Raw genomic sequence first — 19,505 nt, 5'->3', positions numbered from 1 at the left:
ATTTGATACGTGTGAGCCTATGTGTACATATACAACCATTAAGCCATAATATAAGTAGCAAATATTAGTTTTAATGAAGTGTTTATGAATTGGGACAAGAATGTCTGGAAATATCAAGCTAAATATAATGATAGTTACATAATAGGTTTATGTTACATCAGGGGCAATTTAGGAACCTATTTTGAACTACTGAAATAACAAAAGTCCCGTGGACACAGTAAGCAGAAAAGTCCACAAGCCTGTAGTAAAAAGTTGCCATGTCCTGGAATATAGTAAATTTTCTAATCTATTACATTTCATTCCAATATTATCTGAAATGAAAAATTGCTTGAGTCGACCAAGATTGTGTAGCAGTGTGTGAGTGATTGCTTGCTTAAGGACACCTCTCCTCTCCGTCTTGTATGTCTTTGTGGGCAATCCTGCAGGCTCTTAGTGCATCTTCTCTAGTATTTATCAAAACATGCCTTGTGTGTGCTTTATTCTCTTTTCAAAACTCCACAGAAACCTCTAACCTTTACCACTCGTTCAAATAAAGGACAGGCAAAACTAAGCTTAAAATGGAAAGAAACCTCCTGAGTTTCTGGAATACATAAAATCAAACAGGGAAGAAAAAGAAGTGGTTTGCTATACCTACCACTCATACAATGGTGATGTCTGGTATTTGCAAGGAAAGGGAGTAACAAGTGAGTTCATTTTCTTTGGTAAATATAGTGAGAAAGGCTAGAGCAAGAGAGCTGTAGTGATTAGCAGGGCTCCAAGGGAAAGCCCCTTGAGCTACTTACTGCCTGCTCTCAGCCGAACTCAATATTGTACTGAGAATGATTATAATCCTAATAAGAAAGATGCCTCCTGTGTAGACACTTGAAGGTCTACACAGAAAATTAAAACGCAACAATAAACAGCAATTAAGAAATCATAAAAGAGAATGAAAATTAAGTAAATAGCATCATTAAAATAAATGCCTTTCAACCATGTAGTATCTTAAATAGAAAACTGTAAGTTCTGACAAACTAAACTGTTTCAGGATTAAAAACTTGCAGAAAGCAAGTTTCATAAAACATCTACATAATTATAAAAATCACAAATTATATGCATATAACATGAATTATATCACAAAATTACATCATATCACAATAATATCACAATATGCCATGAAGAGTTACATCAAAATGTGCATGCAGTGTACTACAATTAAGTGCCTACAGTCTCTTGTTTAAAAAATAATAAATAACCCAGCATTTCAACAAAATATGCATACAATTTAAATACTGAAAAGACAGTGTAGAGAGAAATGTAACAGTTCATACTGTTTCACAAAAACATGATTTGACATAGATATGTCAACTGATTGTAAAAACAGCATGAACCACAATGCTGTCTTAGAAGTAAAATTTTATTGAGAGACTAAAATATTGGAGATATAAATTCAAATCAAATGACATATTTTTAGCAGAAGGGTAAGAATATACACATAAGTGTCCATGTATTTATATCCAAGTTAGTAACTTTAAATAAGTATTTATCTGTAAATAGAAATAATATAAATCACATGTGAAATAATGTGTATATAAGTATTCATCTCCAAAATGCATATTAACCTTAAATATTTGTACCTTTATTCTCTTATACTGTAACATGAGTTTTTAAATAATTTTTCATTAGAAAGAAATATCTCACTGAAGTGTGAAGACGTTTTTAAAAAGGGCTTCATTAAGAAGTCTTGGGCCTAACTGTTTTTTGTTTTATAAATTTTAAATGACTGCTCTGTGATGAGTGCATTTCAGTTGAGGCTGTATTATTTTTCCTGTGGGTAAAATGACATACTGAGCTGATATGGACTTCACTTCTCCCACTTTCGCTATTTTAAAAACACAGATATGCTGCATAAACATAGCAAATAGATTTATAAACATTTAGATTCAAGAAAGAAAGGGAAATTCCTAGATATCAGACCGAAGAGGGAAATCTAAGTTAAGCATAAGCAAAAGCTCAAGCTAAACTGAGCAACTGGGGTCATGGCGTGGGGGATGGGAGGCAAGTCTTAGTTCTAAGATCAGGGCTAAAGTTTGGAGTTTTAATGCCCTCACTAGGACTTGCCACTAGGATTTGGACCCACAGAGGGAAATTGCAGCTGAACTCACTGAAGCAGGGACACTAGAAATACTTTCAGACAGTGAAATGGGGGCTAGAAAATTCTTTATGCAAGCCTACAGAGGCAGCTAGAAAACTTTTCTTTTAGGGCCTCTGAATGAGTAAAGGTTACTACCTTGTGTAGGACCAAATCCCCAAACCTGTGTGCCACATGGGAATGGGATCCATTTTTATTCTCCCTTTATGTGCTGGAATTCTTCAACAAGTCAAGGAAATGGTATTCCCATAGGAAAAATAATACAGCCTCAACTGAAAACGATCTCATTACAAAGCAAGTAAAGTACACAAAAGGAAAATAACTACAAAAGGAAACCAGCAGCCACAAAAATAAGAATATTTGTACACAAAGAACTAGAAAGGATAGTCTGAAAGAAGTTTTATATTCATAAAAATCTGTGATAATATTTTTATCACATAAATCATAAAAATATGTTTAAAATATACAATTGTAAAAGCATGATTAGAAGATTGAAGAATAAACAAAGAAGGAATAGAAAAAATAAAACAGATGCTACATTAAACTTCAAAAGTAATCAGGTTTGGAAAAGAAACATATGTAATTTACTTCCAGAAATGAAAAAAATATGTATAGTCATTGAAATTAAAAATTCAATGATTGGGTTAAACAAGAGATGAGAAACTGCAGGATAGAAAATCAGAAATATAGACCTGAAAAAATTACCTATAAATTGACATAGGGAAGTAAATAAATATGATGCTAACTGACTCATAGAATGATAAAATTCAACGGAAGTTTAGCAGAAGTTGACGAATAAGAGATTAGAAGAAGTTGAGGAGAAACAATATTCAAAAAAAAATGAAGGAGAAAAGAATGATCATGAATTAAAAGCTATTATAAATCCTCAGTTTGAGGATGATAAAAAGTAATCTTACCCATAGCAGAAAATCTGTCAACCAGCAAGACAAAGAGAAAAATATTAAAACTGGGGGCAAATATCTTTATTGTGAGTGTTTACCACTCACAGTCCAACTTCATTGAAAGAAATATTAAATAATATATGTCCTTTAGTAAGAATATTGAACCCATAAGACATTTTAACTGGATTATAGCCTAGAAGAATCTGTCTATAAAAAGCAGTAGTATTTCTATATGTCAATGACAAGCAAATAGAAAATATAATAAAAATATTTAGAATAGTGACAAAAACTTTGTGATACCTAAAAATAAATGTTTTTAAAATTGAGATAATTTTTAAAGGTTATTGAAGAACATAAAATTCTAAATGAGCAGACAGCTGACCATCACCAAGTACCAGTGAAAATCTGTGAAATTTTAAATGTTTAGCATTTCTATTAATAGAGTTAATTAGTATCACAATTTAGGAGGGCAATATGGCATTATTTAGTAGCTTTGAAGGTGATAAAACCCTGTCAACCTACAATTTCACATCCAAATGTTTACCCCAAAAAACTCTTAAAATATGTACAGAAAAACCATCTAAAAAGTGCTCAACATAGACTGACTCATTATGATGAAGATAAGAAAAATAAATAAATAGCAAAAATAAATTGTCATATTCCCTTTAGTCTGATAAAAAACCAGTTAAAGTGAATGAAATAGGTCTTCATGTATAAACAATGATAAATTTCAGAAATTTCAGGTGGAAAAACAATGTCATTATGCTATTATTTATATCAAGTTGTAAAACATAAAACAATGCTACATTGTTTGTGAGCACATACATTATAATTTAAAATTTTAAATATACTTGTAGGGTAAGTACTAATTTCAGAATAGTAGTTACCTCTAAAGAAACAGGAAAGGGAATAAAACAGAAGTGAAATGAGATTTATTTGTATCTAAGTATCATTGCTTTAAAAATATATCTGAGGCAAATATAAAATATGAATGTTTTGTTTCCTCTAGGTTGCATGGGTAATGCATGTTATATGTGCTTTTTGAATGTCTTAAAATAATTTCTAATTTAAAATTTCTTTAATTGAATGTAAAAAAGAATTCCAGATTTAAAAAGAGGTGAATGAAATTTTTAATACAATGTCAACTACATTATTACATTTTACACATAAAATTTTCTCTTCAGCAATGATATTACTGAACATTATCATCATTATATTTCAAAATGTTAAAGGAATGCTAGCTCAAGACACTAAAATGTTTATAATAATTTTGCATTGTTAACAATTTTGAAATTTCTGTCTCTTATGAATTACAAGAGGGAAGTCAATTTCAGATATATGACAAGTCATTGAATATAAGTGCTGTCTGACTCTCAGTATTTGTTTATTTCAAGTACCATATGCTAGAAATTGGCTCTTTTGCAGTTTGGTGTCATATTATTTATGCAAAATCAGTTGGTTTGTAGAATCTCACACATAATATAAATTGACCTTGATCTAGGTAGGAACATATGCTTTTAGTTTTATCAAAGTCTTATAATAGAACAATAAATAGTCAAGAAGAAGACTAGAAATTAAAGTCTGTATTTTCATATTGTTTTCCTTTGTTTTTATTGCATTTTTCCATTAAGTCCTTACAGGCCCATGAGACTATGTGATCTGGCCTTGGCTTACCTCTCCAGAATGTTCTTGAGTTTCAGTCACTGTTTTTCAGCTTTGCTTAAATTTCTTGAGTCTATTAGTTCTTTGTAGCATCTGGAATTTTATAAGTTCTATTCGGATTGCTTGGGAAATCTCATTTCTAGCCCTATTCCTTTGCTTAGCCAGGCATTTTTAATGGCTCGGCTTAACTTCAGCTTTCTCAGGAAAGCTGCCCCTGCATCCTCAAATCATATTATTCTCATGGCATAATCACTTTTCAAACCTTTTTCTTTTCTTTTATGATCTCATAATTATTAATTCTGTTTTATGTCTATCTTACCTCTGGTGATGATATGGACCCTATGTATTTTCTTTATCATGGCACAATAAGAAGATAACACAATGACTCATACAAAAGAAAGATGGAAGGAAGAGAACTAAAATCTCGTGAAGCTTTAACTATCATTTAGCCTTTCTGATTCTATTTTGTAATCTATGAAATGGTGTTATTGAATCTTTTCTGCCTTTCAATAGGTTTAATTATAACATTGAAGCCCTGTACAAATATAAAGTATAACTATAAATACCCATTGGATTACTTTTTTTGTTGTTTATATTGCTTTTCTCAAGCAGAGATAAGTTTCTGTTCTTTTTCCCTGAAAGGATTTTTATGGTGTGTTAACATTTTTATTGGTTTTGGATTTTCCCCTTCTTTTTCATTTGTGTACAGGAATGGTCACTTCATTAACTTGCAGACTTGATTCCTGGGTATTTTTACAAATGGCCTTTAATGGTACATTTAATCCTGAATCTAAATGACAGATGTAGAATTTTTGGCATAAAAACTTCATGCAGGAATTTATCTCTTGCAACAGCTACAGTTCAAATAACATTATGTTAGCCAATTTTTTACATTGACAGACTCCTTGATCAAACTTTGGAAAGGCTTCTCTGAGTCCTCTTTTTGATGAGGCCTCCTCGTTGAGCCTTGTCCTCAAACCTAGCTTGGTTATAGCAAGAATTCTGCTAAGTCAGTGTGTGAATAACCCCTTACCCTTGATATCTGATCCCTCTGGCCTGTCTTCAACAAGAATCCTGTTCATGTGGTTTAGCAAGAATCCCCCGTATCCCTGATGTCTCTTCTTAATGATTGCTCACCCCTGATCCTTGCTCTGTGGCTATAAATCTCCACCCTGTTCCTTGGCTGTGAATCCCTACTTGTTCATGTTTTATTGGGAATGGAGGCTAGTTCTTTACTAAGGTCGCTTTTTCCCTATTGCAGTAGTTTCTCACTGAGGCCTATTTTCATTGTTTTAACTACTGTCCAGCTCTGATTCTCTTTCATACTATTAAAAGCTAAGCTTGTGAAAAGTGAGAACTAATGTTTATGCATTTCCTTCTCCTCCCTAACCCATCAACTATTATCTAGCCTTGGAAAAGTGTGTTTTAGGAGTAGTCCTCAACAAATACTGCTAATTAACTAATTATCCTTGTTTTGTTAACTTCTTTTAATACTAGGATGCATTAGTATAAAGGTCATAACAGAAGAAAACCTGTAATTAACTACAAACTACCAAAAAACCAAGCATGACTGAGAAATTCCTGAAGCAATTATCACAGAAAAATAACTTAAATGTCACTGGATCTATTCCTGGTAACTTTGTCAGTAGTACTCCCAGCTGACTAACAATCACAGTTCAATATGTATTGCTGAAGTTGTACCTAATTTATAAGGCAGTAGCTTCCATGAGAAAGAATATAAGAAAACTACTGTGACTGTATTTCTCCACAGAAAAACTGTACGGAGGAAACTACAGCAAAAAGAAAATTGATGTCAACACGATAGTATCTCACTTCAAGAAATCAAAAATAAAAGAACTTAGTAAAATTTTTCTAATTCAACTTTGTTTTTAAAGGGAAAAGAGAACTAAAGAAAAAAAGGCAGCCACTATAAGTTTTTTGTAACATAGCCCACAACATTGAGCTATGTTCAACAGAAATAGATGTCTAAAGCACACATTTCTTCCTAAAAGAATGAACACTGGTTCTTGGGGAACAAAAATATCATTGATTTTATGTAAAGGCAAACATTCACATGGTGCATCTGTACATAAAATCTATCTGGAGTATTAAAGCTTCGTGGTGGGGATGATTATGAAAAAATGGCTATATAGGTTCTGTAGGGACATGATAATAAAAATAGATTAAGTAGACTGAAAACACTAGTCTAAAGTGAAGTAACATGTTTTAATATCATAATATGTGAGAATATAAAAGTATTTATGTGTGGATTATTTACAATGGAAAAATGAATATTATCTATTGGGGGAACCTGCCCCCAATATTTCAACATAGGTTCTTTCTATTTTCCCTAAGTGTTGACTGGTCTGAGAAATAAAGAGAAAGAATACAAAGAGAGGAATTTTGCAGCTGGGCCTCTGGGGGTGACATCACATATCTGTAGGACTGTGATGCCCACCTGAGCTGCAAAACCAGCAAGTTTTTATTAAGGATTTCAAAAGGGGAGGGAGTGTACGAACAGGGAGTAGTTCACAAAGATCACATGCTTCAAAGGGCAAAAGAGAGAACAAAGATCACGTGCTTCTGAGGAAACAGGGCACAGATAAAAGCAAAGATCACAAGGCAAAGGGCAAAATTAGAATTACTGATGCAGGTCTATGTTTAGCTGTGCATGTATTGTCTTGATAAACATCTTAAACAACAGAAACAGGATTCGAGAGCAGAGAACCGGTCTACCTCAAATTTACCAAGGTAGGGTTTCTTCCCCACCCTAATAAGCCTGAGGGTACTGCAGGAGATCAGGGTATATTTCAGTATTTCAGTCCTTATCTCAACTGCATAAAACAGACACTCCCAGAGCAGCCTTTATAGACCTCCCCCCAGGAATATATTCCTTTCCCAGGGTCTTAATTATTAATATTCCTTGCAAGGAAAAGAATTCAGCGATATCTTCCCTCCTTGCACGTCCATTTATAGGCTCTGCAAGAAGGAAAATATAGCTGTATTCTGCCTGACCCCACAGGCAGTCAGACCTTATAGTTGTCTTCCCTTGTTCCCTGAAAATTACTGTTATTCTTTTCTTTTTCAAGGTGTACTGATTTCATATTGTTCAAACACACGTGTTTTACAATCAATTTGTACAGTTTAACACAATAGTGGTCCTGAGGTGACATACCTTCTCAGCTTACGAAGATAACAGGATTAAGAGAGTAAAGTAAGACAGGCACAAGACATTATAAAAGTATTAATTTTGGGAACTGATATGTGTCCATATTAAAATGAAATCTTCACAATTTGTGTTCCTCTGCTGCGGCTCCAGCCAGTCCCTCAGTTCGGGATCCCTGACTTCCTGTAACAATTATCAATTCATATTTCATTTTATTAATATAATTGATTAGGATAATAGTATAGAAATAGCAAAAGTCAAACATTTGGTTTTAAGAAAATATGGTGATATAAGGGAATGAATATTAATCTCTAGAGTGGAAGTCTGTAGCATTCTAGAAATTACCCTGTCTTATAGGCTTTAGTGTGAAAGTTATCATTAACTATGCAAATTGAAAAGAATCACTAATGGACTCTATACAAATAAAGTGTTAAAATGAATTTATTGGATCAATAGGAGTTTCCCAGTAGGAATGCTGAGAGATTTAATACATTAGACTCCATTTTGTTTAGATTAACAGTTAAAACAACTTTAAATTTTTTTATTAAATTATGGTTTTGCAACCATTGAAGTACAGACAAATAAAAAAAGAAAAATTAATTATATGTTAATAACTTTTAAAATTCATCAGTACAAATAAGTTATAGAGTTATAAAGGAACATAGAAATCTCATGATGATTAAAATAACATTCAATCTGGAAGGTACAAGACTTTTACCATCACCATTTGATATTTAGGGTCAATTATATTCCCATCTGTGCTTTAGGGACTGAATTGGATGATGGTAATAAGGTATAATATATGGTCTGTGCCAATCTTATAAATTGCAGGAAAAGAATAAAATTATGGTTTTACTGTTTGTATTTATTTATCTATTTACTTATTTCAATAAGTGCCCATTAGTAGATATTTTTACATCTGGAGACATTCTTACATCTGGAAGAGGACAGCGTGGCAGTACCCTATTTTAGTCTTATGAAAGTCTTGGGATACATCTTTTTTGCTCAACCCTATGGTTTTTCTGCCTCATTTTTTTTCTTCAGGGGCATAGTGGACTCTGGTGATGAATTTGGTGTCAGATCCAGAACATGTTATCTGTATGCCTCTTACAACAGTGATTTTCTTCCACCTTGTGATATACTTACCTGAAATCAGCCTCATCAGAAAGTACATAGAAAAACTATCGTGACTCTATTTCTCCAGGTAGAAACTGTGCTAAGGGAACTATAGCAAAAAAGGAAATTCCTACTTCTTTTGCTATAATCCTCTTGAGGGCATTTTTATATTCCCTCTGATATCTCATATGTCTTGTATATAGTAGTTCAGCTACTATAAGGTGATGAACGAATAATATAAAGAATAAAGCAACAATAAGAATAATGTACAGAGCATTTATTCATAATTTGATATTGATATTGATATTGATAACAGAGGAAGTGAAATTATTCAAAGAGCTCAATCATAAAGCTAATGACTCACTCGCAAGCTGGGAATCAAAAAAAATTTAAGTCCTAGAATATTCATATCAAGAAGATCTTCCAAGAATAAGCCAGGAATGCAATTAGGAGCTGACTCATGGATGACAATGGTTGATGAGTCACAAAGAAACTTTGTAGAAACAATGATGTCCCTGGAGACACATAGAAAGAATTGGAACTAGACTGTCAAGATCATGTATATTAACAAGCTAGTAGAAGGCAGGAAACTTTGGTCTCTATGAAGATGTGCACTAAAGTCCCGGAACACGGTACTTCTGTGTTTGAATTGTGCTACTCTAAATTATATAACATATACTCTGTAATGTAATAAAGAAAGATTTCTTTAAGCCAATGTCTCACATTTTATAGATATTTTACCTGCTACTGCCAACTTAAGTGATTCAAGTATAGTTCTGTTGATTTATCTCCTAATGAACAACCACTAATGACTTACCAATTCCTAAGGAATATCTCTTAGGATGGGCTTTCTGAGGGCAGGGCCCTGGATCTCAAGTACCAAGTGAAGTTCTAGCATATAGAAAGTATTAAATGCAAGGCTGAGTATCCCTTATCCAAAATGCTTGAGGCCAGAAATGTTTCAGATTTTGGATTTTTTCAGATTTTGGAATATTTGCAGAATACATACTGACTGATCATTCCTAATCAGAAAATCCAAAATCTGAAATGCTTCAATGAGCATTCCTTTTGAGCATCATATATGTGCCCCCAAAGTTTCAAATTTTGAAACATTTCAGATTTTGGATTTTCTGATTAAGGATGCTCAACCTGCACATTTGTCTTGAAAAATAAATAATGAATGAACCTCCAACTTTTAAAATGAATTCTTGTTCCCAATGTCTTTGCTAACATGGATCTCTCATTCTGTCTATGTCCACAAGTTGAATTTTTAAACCATGCTTCAAGGATCAGGTCAAACTCCACTCCTGTCATAAAGCTTCCTTATAGCAGAAATTAGTGCTACTCTATGTTCCCATAATTTAATTCATTTCTCAGATGCACTTACCATATTCCACCTTGCATTATAGTTGATTGTGAGTATATCTTTTTACCCAACTGGATATTGGTTTTTAAGGACAAAGACCTTGACTTATTTATCTTCATAGTGCCTAGGATTCCTACCCTAATATGTTGCTTCGGGTTGTTAAATAAAATTGAATATGAAATTATTTAATCATATTTTTTCAAGGTTATTTTACTAGGCTAAAATGGAGCTAAGGAAAATGTAGCTAGTGTCTGCAAATTTCTCATTGTTGAACTTAGTCTGAATCTCAGAATAGTGGCATTATAAGCTTTCAAATTAGAGTAAATGAAAAGTAGATTAGACCAAGCGCATAAGAACACAGTGTACAGAACAGCTGTACTGTGTCCTCAACGGGATAAACTAAATCATAATTACAGATATGTTTCATCTTTCTTGCCTTTATACTCTTTTGAAGATGCTCTCAACCTCAGTGCTTTGGGGATTTATTTGTCACTGTAAGTCTGAAATTAGTTTGATTAGTTTTGCTGATATCTATCATTTCAAAATGTCTGAAATCTGCCTTAAAAAGTAAGCTGGCAAAAATCTTATGGCAGTGCTTAGTAAGGTTCCCACATAGAAGTGGCTGAGTTTGTAAATGAGTCATAATAATTCAGTATCAAAAAGTTAATTTAAGACAAATTATTCTCTTGGATATAAGGAGGACCGCTTTCTTTATTCTTAAAATTTTCTCCTTATTTCTTCATGCTATTTTTCTCTTCTCTTCTGATTTTCCTTATGTGTTCTCAGATTTTATCATCCCTATCTTCTGCTCAATCTGGGTTTGTTTAAAGATGTTTTTATTAAGCTCGTACTCTGTGTATAGCACTTTGCTATGCATGAAAAACATGACAGCCAAGAGATTTATTTGAACTTAGTAAATTTGATGAAGCTAATGCTCAATGCTGTACCAGGAACCATGTTATTTTCTCAGACTATAAAGATAAGTAAGACAGAATTTCTACCTCTGAATAGATTATGGTAGATAGCTAGAGAGAACAATCTTTGAACAATGCTTTTTGTGGTTGTGATAGGGTAATGTATAAAGGACCACGAAAACTACATTGAGAGAGAAGTTAGTTGTCCAAGGGAATTTATTAAAAAGCCTCAGAACTGATAAGAAGGGAATTCAAGGAAGAGGGGAAATGTAGAGAAAATGTGTATGTAGGGAATATTACAAATCTGTTTCCTGGAAAGCAGGATGCCTTCATTTAGAAGTATTAGTCAAGATTAACTGCTCTTTAAGTTGAGAGATTACATGCTTCCCTGTTTATCATTATTGGGTCAGCTTTCACTGGCCTGAGTCCACATTTTAGGCTCAACTGTATACAAATAATTTTTCAGTGTACTGAAAGTAAGATTAATGAAACCAGTCTGGAGAGCAGTCACAGAATGAAAATAGCTCTTTCCCATAGTATCACTATGTGACTAACTGATTGTTCTGATGTGTTACAGAAAACACTGTAAAAAGTTAACCAGGAGAAACCTTTGCTACCTTTCTACTTTATCTAATCTTTACCCCAGTTTCTCTACCTATCAAGTTCCTATGCTTGCCTCAAATGTACATATTTTTAATCTGAAATGTGAAAAGTATTTATAACTGGTGTGATATCAATGTTCTATTATATATCCATGTATTAATGTCTTTAATTTTACCATAAAATTAAATGAAGTACCTCAATAACAGAACAGTGAACCTAACTGGCCCCATTTTAGTCTAATTCATTCCTGCACAGGTATTTATCATGACATTTACTCAACACTCAACCTACATGAAGATCAAAATAGTCATTTTTCCGAGAGTAGATTTGCATCCAGTAATCTTTCTCACCAGTGTGATTAGAAAGGATATGGCTTAATATAGAGCTTTCGAGCAGATTTTTAAAAATATCATTATACTTTAAATATAGTTGAGAGGGTAAAATGAAGAATGTACAGTTAATATTTTCCTATACAGACATGGACACAGCTCATAATGTTGAAGCATACCTCTGTTGCTGATACATCTCCTTATTTTCAGGAGAATGTTGAAGGAGGAGACTGTAGTCGTTGCAAATCCGGCTTCTTCAATTTGCAAGAGGATAATTGGAAAGGCTGCGATGAGTGTTTCTGTTCAGGTGTTTCAAACAGATGTCAGAGTTCCTACTGGACCTATGGCAAAGTAAGCAAGCACCATTGGGTTCTGTGTGCTGCCCCATCAGCCTTCTGTGTTGCTTTCATTGTGGTTCCTTTGTAAGAAATTTTTACATACTTTTTTCTGATAGTGAACTTCTACATAAAGTTACATGAAGAAGTAATGGAATTTTCTTCAAATGCTATTCTGTATTTTTGCTCAAAGGCTTTGAGGTTGTATTTGTAATATTGTGTAGACTGGAATTTCTTAGAATAGGTAAACATAGTCTTTTCAGTGTTCGTGATTACTCTATGAAACAGTAATGCAATTAAGGTTTCAACTCCAAGGGTGCAAGATTTAAGAGAGAAAACACGACATTGTGATATGAATTATATTTTCCGTTTACTAGTATGTTTGTATACAAGTTGAGAAAAACTCTTTATCATCTATATACATAATACATATTATCCACCAACCCTTTAGTTACTATTTGATGTTGCCTAGGCTCTTTCATCATTAAAAGGGGACATTAAATGTAGACAATACCTTCATTCTGAGTTGGCTTGAAAAACGATTAAACTATTTAATAGCAACTGAAATTTTCTTTTTTTCTTTTTTCTTTTTCTTTCTTTTTTTTTTTTGAGATGGAGTCTTGCTCTGTCACCCAGGCTGGAGTGCAGTGGCGCAATCTCGGCTCACTGCAAGCTCTGGTTCCTGGGTTCACACCATTCTCCTGCCTCAGCCTCCCAATAAGCTGGGACTACAGACGCCCGCCACCATGTCTGGCTAATTTTTTGTATTTTTTAGTAGAGACAGGGTTTCACCATGTTAGCCAGGATGGTCTCGATCTCCTGACCTTGTGATCCACCTGCCTCGGCCTCCCAAAGTGCTGGGATTACAGGCGTGAGTCACCGTGCCTGGCCTAAAAATTTTCTTTCTTTAACATGAATGTCTTTACTTTTCTAACTTCACTGCCTACACTACTTACTGCCTTTTCAACTCTGTGCAGACAGCATGTTGTCTCCCTATACAGAAGAGTGTCAGAGGAAAACGGGACCTTCTGGGAATTTTACACAGCCTATGTGGCTGGACTTAAGAGTGCAGAATGATAGGAAATGGGCTGGAGAGAGAGAGAAGTCTAGAGGAGGGAGTGAGAAGCTAGAACTTATAGGGTTGAATATGCTAAGAATTTGAGATATTTTACTTGGAGTCTCATTGAAGAATTTTAAGCTAAGGACTGACATTATCAGAGTTGTGTTTTATAAAGACTGCTATTTAGATAAACTATTTCCTAAACACTTCTTCCTTTCAACTTTAATCAGTGGGCTAATCCTGAACAGAGCTATCAAATAGTTTCTCTGCCTGCAGTGCTTTTAAGTCAAACCTCATATTATGAAATACTATCTATACTTTATCAACTATATTGCTTTCAGAGCAGACTTCAAAGAATCAAGCACAGATGGACATCTAGTCTAACTTCCTCATTTTGTTTATAAAGTCCCACCCCACCCTCCAGACTACTCCACTGACAGATCAAAGTTTCATAGCCAGCCAAGGGGCAGAGCTGGTACTCAAGCTTTGATCATCAGATGCTAGAGACACAGAATCCCACTCAACTGTCTTAGAATGCCTCAAGGGTGATGTCAGAAAGGGAAGAAGAGCAAGGAATATATTACTTATTGTCCAGCAAGTCAACAGGTTGTACCTGGTTTCTATTTCTCATTTAACCAAAGGAATCTCAGTGATTTCACAGCTTTGGGATAAGCAGAGTCAAATAATCTATGAAGAAATTTTAAAAAATATTTCAGCCACATAGAGTCACCCTTAGCATTCTGTTTCCCATCACCCACAACATGAAGCAGCTCATGCATGTCTAGTAGGTTCCTGAGAGCTGGTACCCTAAGCCCTCAGTAATCAGTGTTTTGTCCTGACTGGGTAGGATGCTTTAAATTAGACATGTAGCTGTGGGCCTGAACTTGGCTAGAGCATAAAGATGTAAAAACAAATCATTATGCATTCCCTGATTCCTCCTTTAAGGTTCCTTCCATTTCTGGGTCAGGGATCTAGGCTGTGGGTCCCCACAGAACTTCTGACCCTGTTTGAAGGAATACATACAGTATTGCGAGGTGTTGTCATAGTAACAGGCCGGTGGGTTCAAATATCCTTAAGCCTCAAAGTAGAAATTTTTCTAAAAGCAACAAGAAATTACTAGTGGAGTAAAAAATATGGAACTGAAAGTCCAACTGTTTGATTAAATGTATGTTATAACCATTGTATGGCTTTGAGTGAGTTTCTATTTTTAAGAAAGTGGTATTTGGAACCACAATTTTTAAAAAAGCATAAGTTCAATGAAAACAGATTATTATAGAATACCTTGGAAACTCCTAGAAACATCGAGGAAAAAAAAATAAACAATGGGAACCTACGTGAGTACATATGTCTAATGATATTCATAATGCTCTTTTTTTTTTAAATGTTTGTAGTTTTGTGGGGTTTTTTTATATTTCCAAAAGTAGACATGACCAGGAACAAGAAAGAAAATGAAGCTTAGAGATTTTTTTAAATTAATGATGATGTGTGTTTTCTCTAAGATACAAGATATGAGTGGCTGGTATCTGACTGACCTTTCTGGCCGCATTCGAGTGGCTCCCCAGCAGGACGACTCGGACTCACCTCAGCAGATCAGCATCAGTAACGCAGAGGCCCGGCAAGCCCTGCCACACAGCTACTACTGGAGCGCACCAGCTCCCTATCTGGGAAACAAAGTAAGTCCACGCTTGATTCCCGCTATTCTGCTTTAACTGACTGATCGTGAGAATGGGTTTTAGTTGGTAATTCTTTTAGAGAAAGACAAAATTAAATACACACTGAATTGGATTGCCAGAACCAGCTAAATCACACTGAGTTGGGCGTTTCTTCCATATTGCACAAGATCTTAATGAGCCACGGCATCCCTAATATGCAACTTTGTATAGTTGATGTTCTATGTAAACTTTTTGAATGGGCAAATAAATTAATGAAGCCTCTAGGGTATTTTGTAAAGCAAATTATAGTTATTGGAAGAAATTGTGTTGTGCTTATGTGAAAAGAACTGTTTTCTGGAGTTGTTTATGGTGAGATACTTACTGAAGGTTTTCTCATCTGTTTCTATTCCATTACAAAACTGATACTCAGGAGATTTACTTTTCCTTCTACCTGATATGAATGTTAATTGGAAAAGAAATGTATTACATAACTAATTAAATGCTTGCCATGAGGCTTATGTAAACAACATATTCCCTGGAGCTCAGACAGAAACTACCCTAAAAGTGCCAGATTGGAAGCACATGTTTGTTTTAAAGCCCACACATATGTAAAAACATACACAGATAAACAAATGTAGCAGCCTCAGACATACAGGCTTATTTTTTTCTGTTGTGGATTACGTCTATCTAGATAGATATCCTGCAGTTTAGAATTTTAGTTTATCTTGCCTAATACTTCGTTGGAAACAAAATTTGGTGACTTCTTTATAAACATGAATACTTGCTTGTTGTGTGAAAGTTAATACCTTCTCAGCTGATAGTTAAAATACTTGATCACACCAGAAGCTGTGATGGGAAAATCCCTTCGTGAATTGATGTTGTTTAAGCCTAGTTTACACCTAACAAAATATAGCATTATTTATGAAGAAATCATCATTGATTAAGCAAATAAAAGTAGGTTTATAGTCAGTGGTTTTCTTGCATGGCATGTGAGTATTGAAATAGAAAAACTTGTATCTCATATGCTACTCAGTGAATGGGAACTTGTGGTGTTGGCTGGTTGAAACATTTTTAACTCATGGCCGGTTTCTTATTTTTAATAGACCTCTAAATGCTATTACAAAAAGTATGTAAATGTCTAAAACACATTTGCAGTGAACATGTATTCTAAGAGACAGCATATGCTGCATAAAATTAAATAGCTGTAATAAAAATCAAATTAAACTTCTATTTGCAAGGCCCTTTACAGCAAGAAGTCATTTTATCCTATTCTATTTAGGAAACTCTGGTATTCCCAAAAAGAACAAAATAGCACATAAGACTTGAATTTCTACTGCTTAAAATTGCCAAAAAAAATATAAAAATGTACTGTCAATATAAAAAAAAAAAAAAAAACTACTCTGAGGAGTTGCAAGAAGAGCCTTAGGTCAAAACTGGATGAATTTCAGAGGTCTTATTTCTTATATGATGGCAACACTTATTTAAAGTAGCTTATAATAGAATTATTCTTTACCAGATTTTCCATCCTTTCTTCTTTGGTCATATGCATTTTTTTTCTGTTGGCTGACAATCAAACTGACAGAAGGAAAGCAAGCAAATGGAATATTCGATAGAATCAGAACAAAGAATTTGGACATCCCATTAGTAGTTGTTGGTTCCCGAAGATAACTTCCCTTATCCTGGTTGAAATGTTTCTTTCTTATAACCCACAATGAAGCCCTTCATATTCCCCTACCGATCATTTTCACATCAAAACGCTGTTCTTGCCTGTGCTGCAGTTTCCATTCGGTGAACAAAATAACAGTAACAGGGTGTGCAAATTGTTTGAATACGGAGGACATTTTTAATGTAACGTGAAGCCCTTGGTGGTTTACTGTCAGGCATCTCAGTATGAATGAAACAATTTGCCTTAATAACTGAACCATATAAATTTTTGATACTACAATAATACTGCAAGCTCTCAGAAATTACCACAGTACATCTTAACTGTCATGTCACATCACGTAAATTATAGTCATGATGACATGCTTAGCTTGGTTGATTTAATATCTTGCTAAGGAAATGGAAAATTGTAGGGCTTTGTCGGTAAATTCAATAAAGCCACTTTTCTAAATAGCTGAAGCTAAATTCTTTTTTTTTTTTTTTCTTCAAACGGAGTCTCGCTCTGTCGCTTAGGCTGGAGTGCAGTGGCACGATCTTGGTTCCCTGCAAGCTCCGCCTCCCGGGTTCACACCATTCTCCTGTCTCAGCCTCCCTAGTAGCTGGGACTACAGGTGCCCGCCACCACACCCGGCTAATTTTTTTTGTATTTTTAGTAGAGATGGGGTTTCACCATGTTAGCCAGGATGGTCTCGATCTCCTGACCTCGTGACCCACCTGCCTCGGCTTCCCAAAGTGCTGGAATTACAGGTATGAGCCACTGCACCCAGCTGAGGCTGAATTCTTTACCAGTAATTGCTGTTCGAATAGAACCATTGCCAGAATCTGACAGAAATAGCATATCAAGATACAAATGCATCTGCTTAAATGTTGAATTTTATTTACATCCATGACCACGAGGCTATGGTACATAATCCTTCCTCTGCTTTTTTAGTGTTATTTCCTAATCAGAAAAAATTATGAGATGCTATTAGCTTTTCCTAAATATTTATATACAGACTTTCAAACATTTTCCAAGTTGCTTGGTTATCAGCCTTCTTCTAACAGAAGAGAGATATGGTTTGCACGTTCCCTTATAATGGAGATGCCACATGCCGTTATTCTTTTTTTTAGGAGCCTAATCCCAAATAATAAAAGTGTGCTGACATGGGACACACTTTTGCTAACATGGGTGTCTGCCTGGTTGTAATAAAATTCAAGAATACTAGCCAATTTAGCAAAGGAGTACTTTGTATCCTGTGAAACATTTTTCACATTTTTACTCTTTTGGAATAACGAAGTATAAGTAAGTGATTATAAGTGCATGTGTGGATAATGGATGAGGCCTAGGAAAACTTAGCACGTTTTTATACTTTCTATTTTTGAAATTCCCACAATCTCAGCTAGGAATTATTCCTCAATTTTTTTCCCCTATGTACCAGTGAAGATTTGGCACAACTGACAGAATAAAGTGTTCATGTTTCCCCGCCTCGTTCTCGATAGTCAAAGAGAATTAAATTAGGCACCCACAGGGCTATCCAAGGTGCATTTCATTTTCAAAATGCGTGGCAAATGTTAATGCTTGGTTTTAGGGCATTTGTTTAAGCAACCAGGCAGCAGTGGAAAGAGCTAGAGGACAAAGAATACTGCTGGTTTGCTGCAGGCTACAGCTATTCAGAAACAGTTTGGGAATTTCAGAGTTGGGATAATTTACTGCCTTAGTAAACTAAGTGCTACTGGAATATTGCGGCAGTCATTTACTTAAGGTTACCCTAGTGGTCTGAAATAGTTAATGCAGCTTCCAAAAGCAATTCTCTTTGCATCTGTAAAGTTCTGAGAGAAGCTAGCTTGGCTTGTCTACTGTTCCTGTATTACCATTAAGGTTTGAAATTCTGTCTCTGAACATTATTAAATTAATCTTATATGATTTGTTCTTCACCAAAACATGCTTATTTTCTACAGCATTATGCTGTCTTTCTGTTTCTAGCTTAGAGAAGCCTTTAAATTTTTTCATGTAGATGCCAAGAATACCTACAGCCTAGTTTAAGATGCACATTAGGAGAGTCTGCTGACATAGTAGCACCTGGCTTCTAAAAGTAATCTCTGGTAAATTCTTTTGTTGTTCTTGCTTGACTTTCAGTTCTACTTCACAGATCTCAAACTAAAGCCGTAGATTTGAAGAAGGAAACTGATATTTGAGATTTATAGGACAGGGTAGATCTTATCACATAAAAGAAGCTCAACAAGTACTTTGTAATTGATGCTACCTGCTTAACACAAACACAATTCTAAGAAATGGTCTTTTTTTTGGGTTGCTCAGAAATGTCCATTGAGTTAGATTTGTGTGAGTTGAAAGATGAATTCTGTCTTGCTTTACAAAATAATTAAAAACTCACTAACAAATATGTTCCACTCTCCTTTTGTATTTGTGACGTCTTTCTCCATAGTCCTCAAAATTATTCAACAGTGGAGATCAAACCCCTCCTCCCCAACCATAATTTCCTCCTATTTAAATCTTGGATTAAGTGTGTTAGTTAAGAAGACCATTATGCAAGTGAAGAATGGCATGGCTATAAAAGTAAATAGGATGAATCAACTGTGGTTGATTTTTTATTCCATAAATCAGATCCCATC

The 19,505-nt window shown here is 34.6% G+C and overlaps 1 protein-coding gene across 4 annotated transcripts in view; it reads left to right on the top strand.

Annotated features, from left to right (window-relative positions):
• Positions 1–19,505, top strand: part of LAMA2 (laminin subunit alpha 2) — a 622,674-nt gene that overhangs the window by 275,630 nt on the left and 327,539 nt on the right. For all 4 annotated transcript variants that reach the window (XM_033235504.1, XM_033235503.1, XM_033235507.1 and 1 more), the window contains exons 11-12: positions 12,397–12,537; positions 15,081–15,254. In XM_033235504.1, the coding sequence (XP_033091395.1) occupies positions 12,397–12,537; positions 15,081–15,254 (315 nt within the window). The remainder of the gene's footprint in view (positions 1–12,396; positions 12,538–15,080; positions 15,255–19,505) is intronic.

Source organism: Trachypithecus francoisi, unplaced genomic scaffold (assembly GCF_009764315.1).
Source record: "Trachypithecus francoisi isolate TF-2019V2 unplaced genomic scaffold, Tfra_2.0 Lachesis_group15, whole genome shotgun sequence".
Lineage (NCBI taxonomy): Eukaryota > Metazoa > Chordata > Mammalia > Primates > Cercopithecidae > Trachypithecus > Trachypithecus francoisi.
Note: the sequence above shows the minus strand (reverse complement) of the source record. Positions and strands in the feature narration are given on the sequence as shown.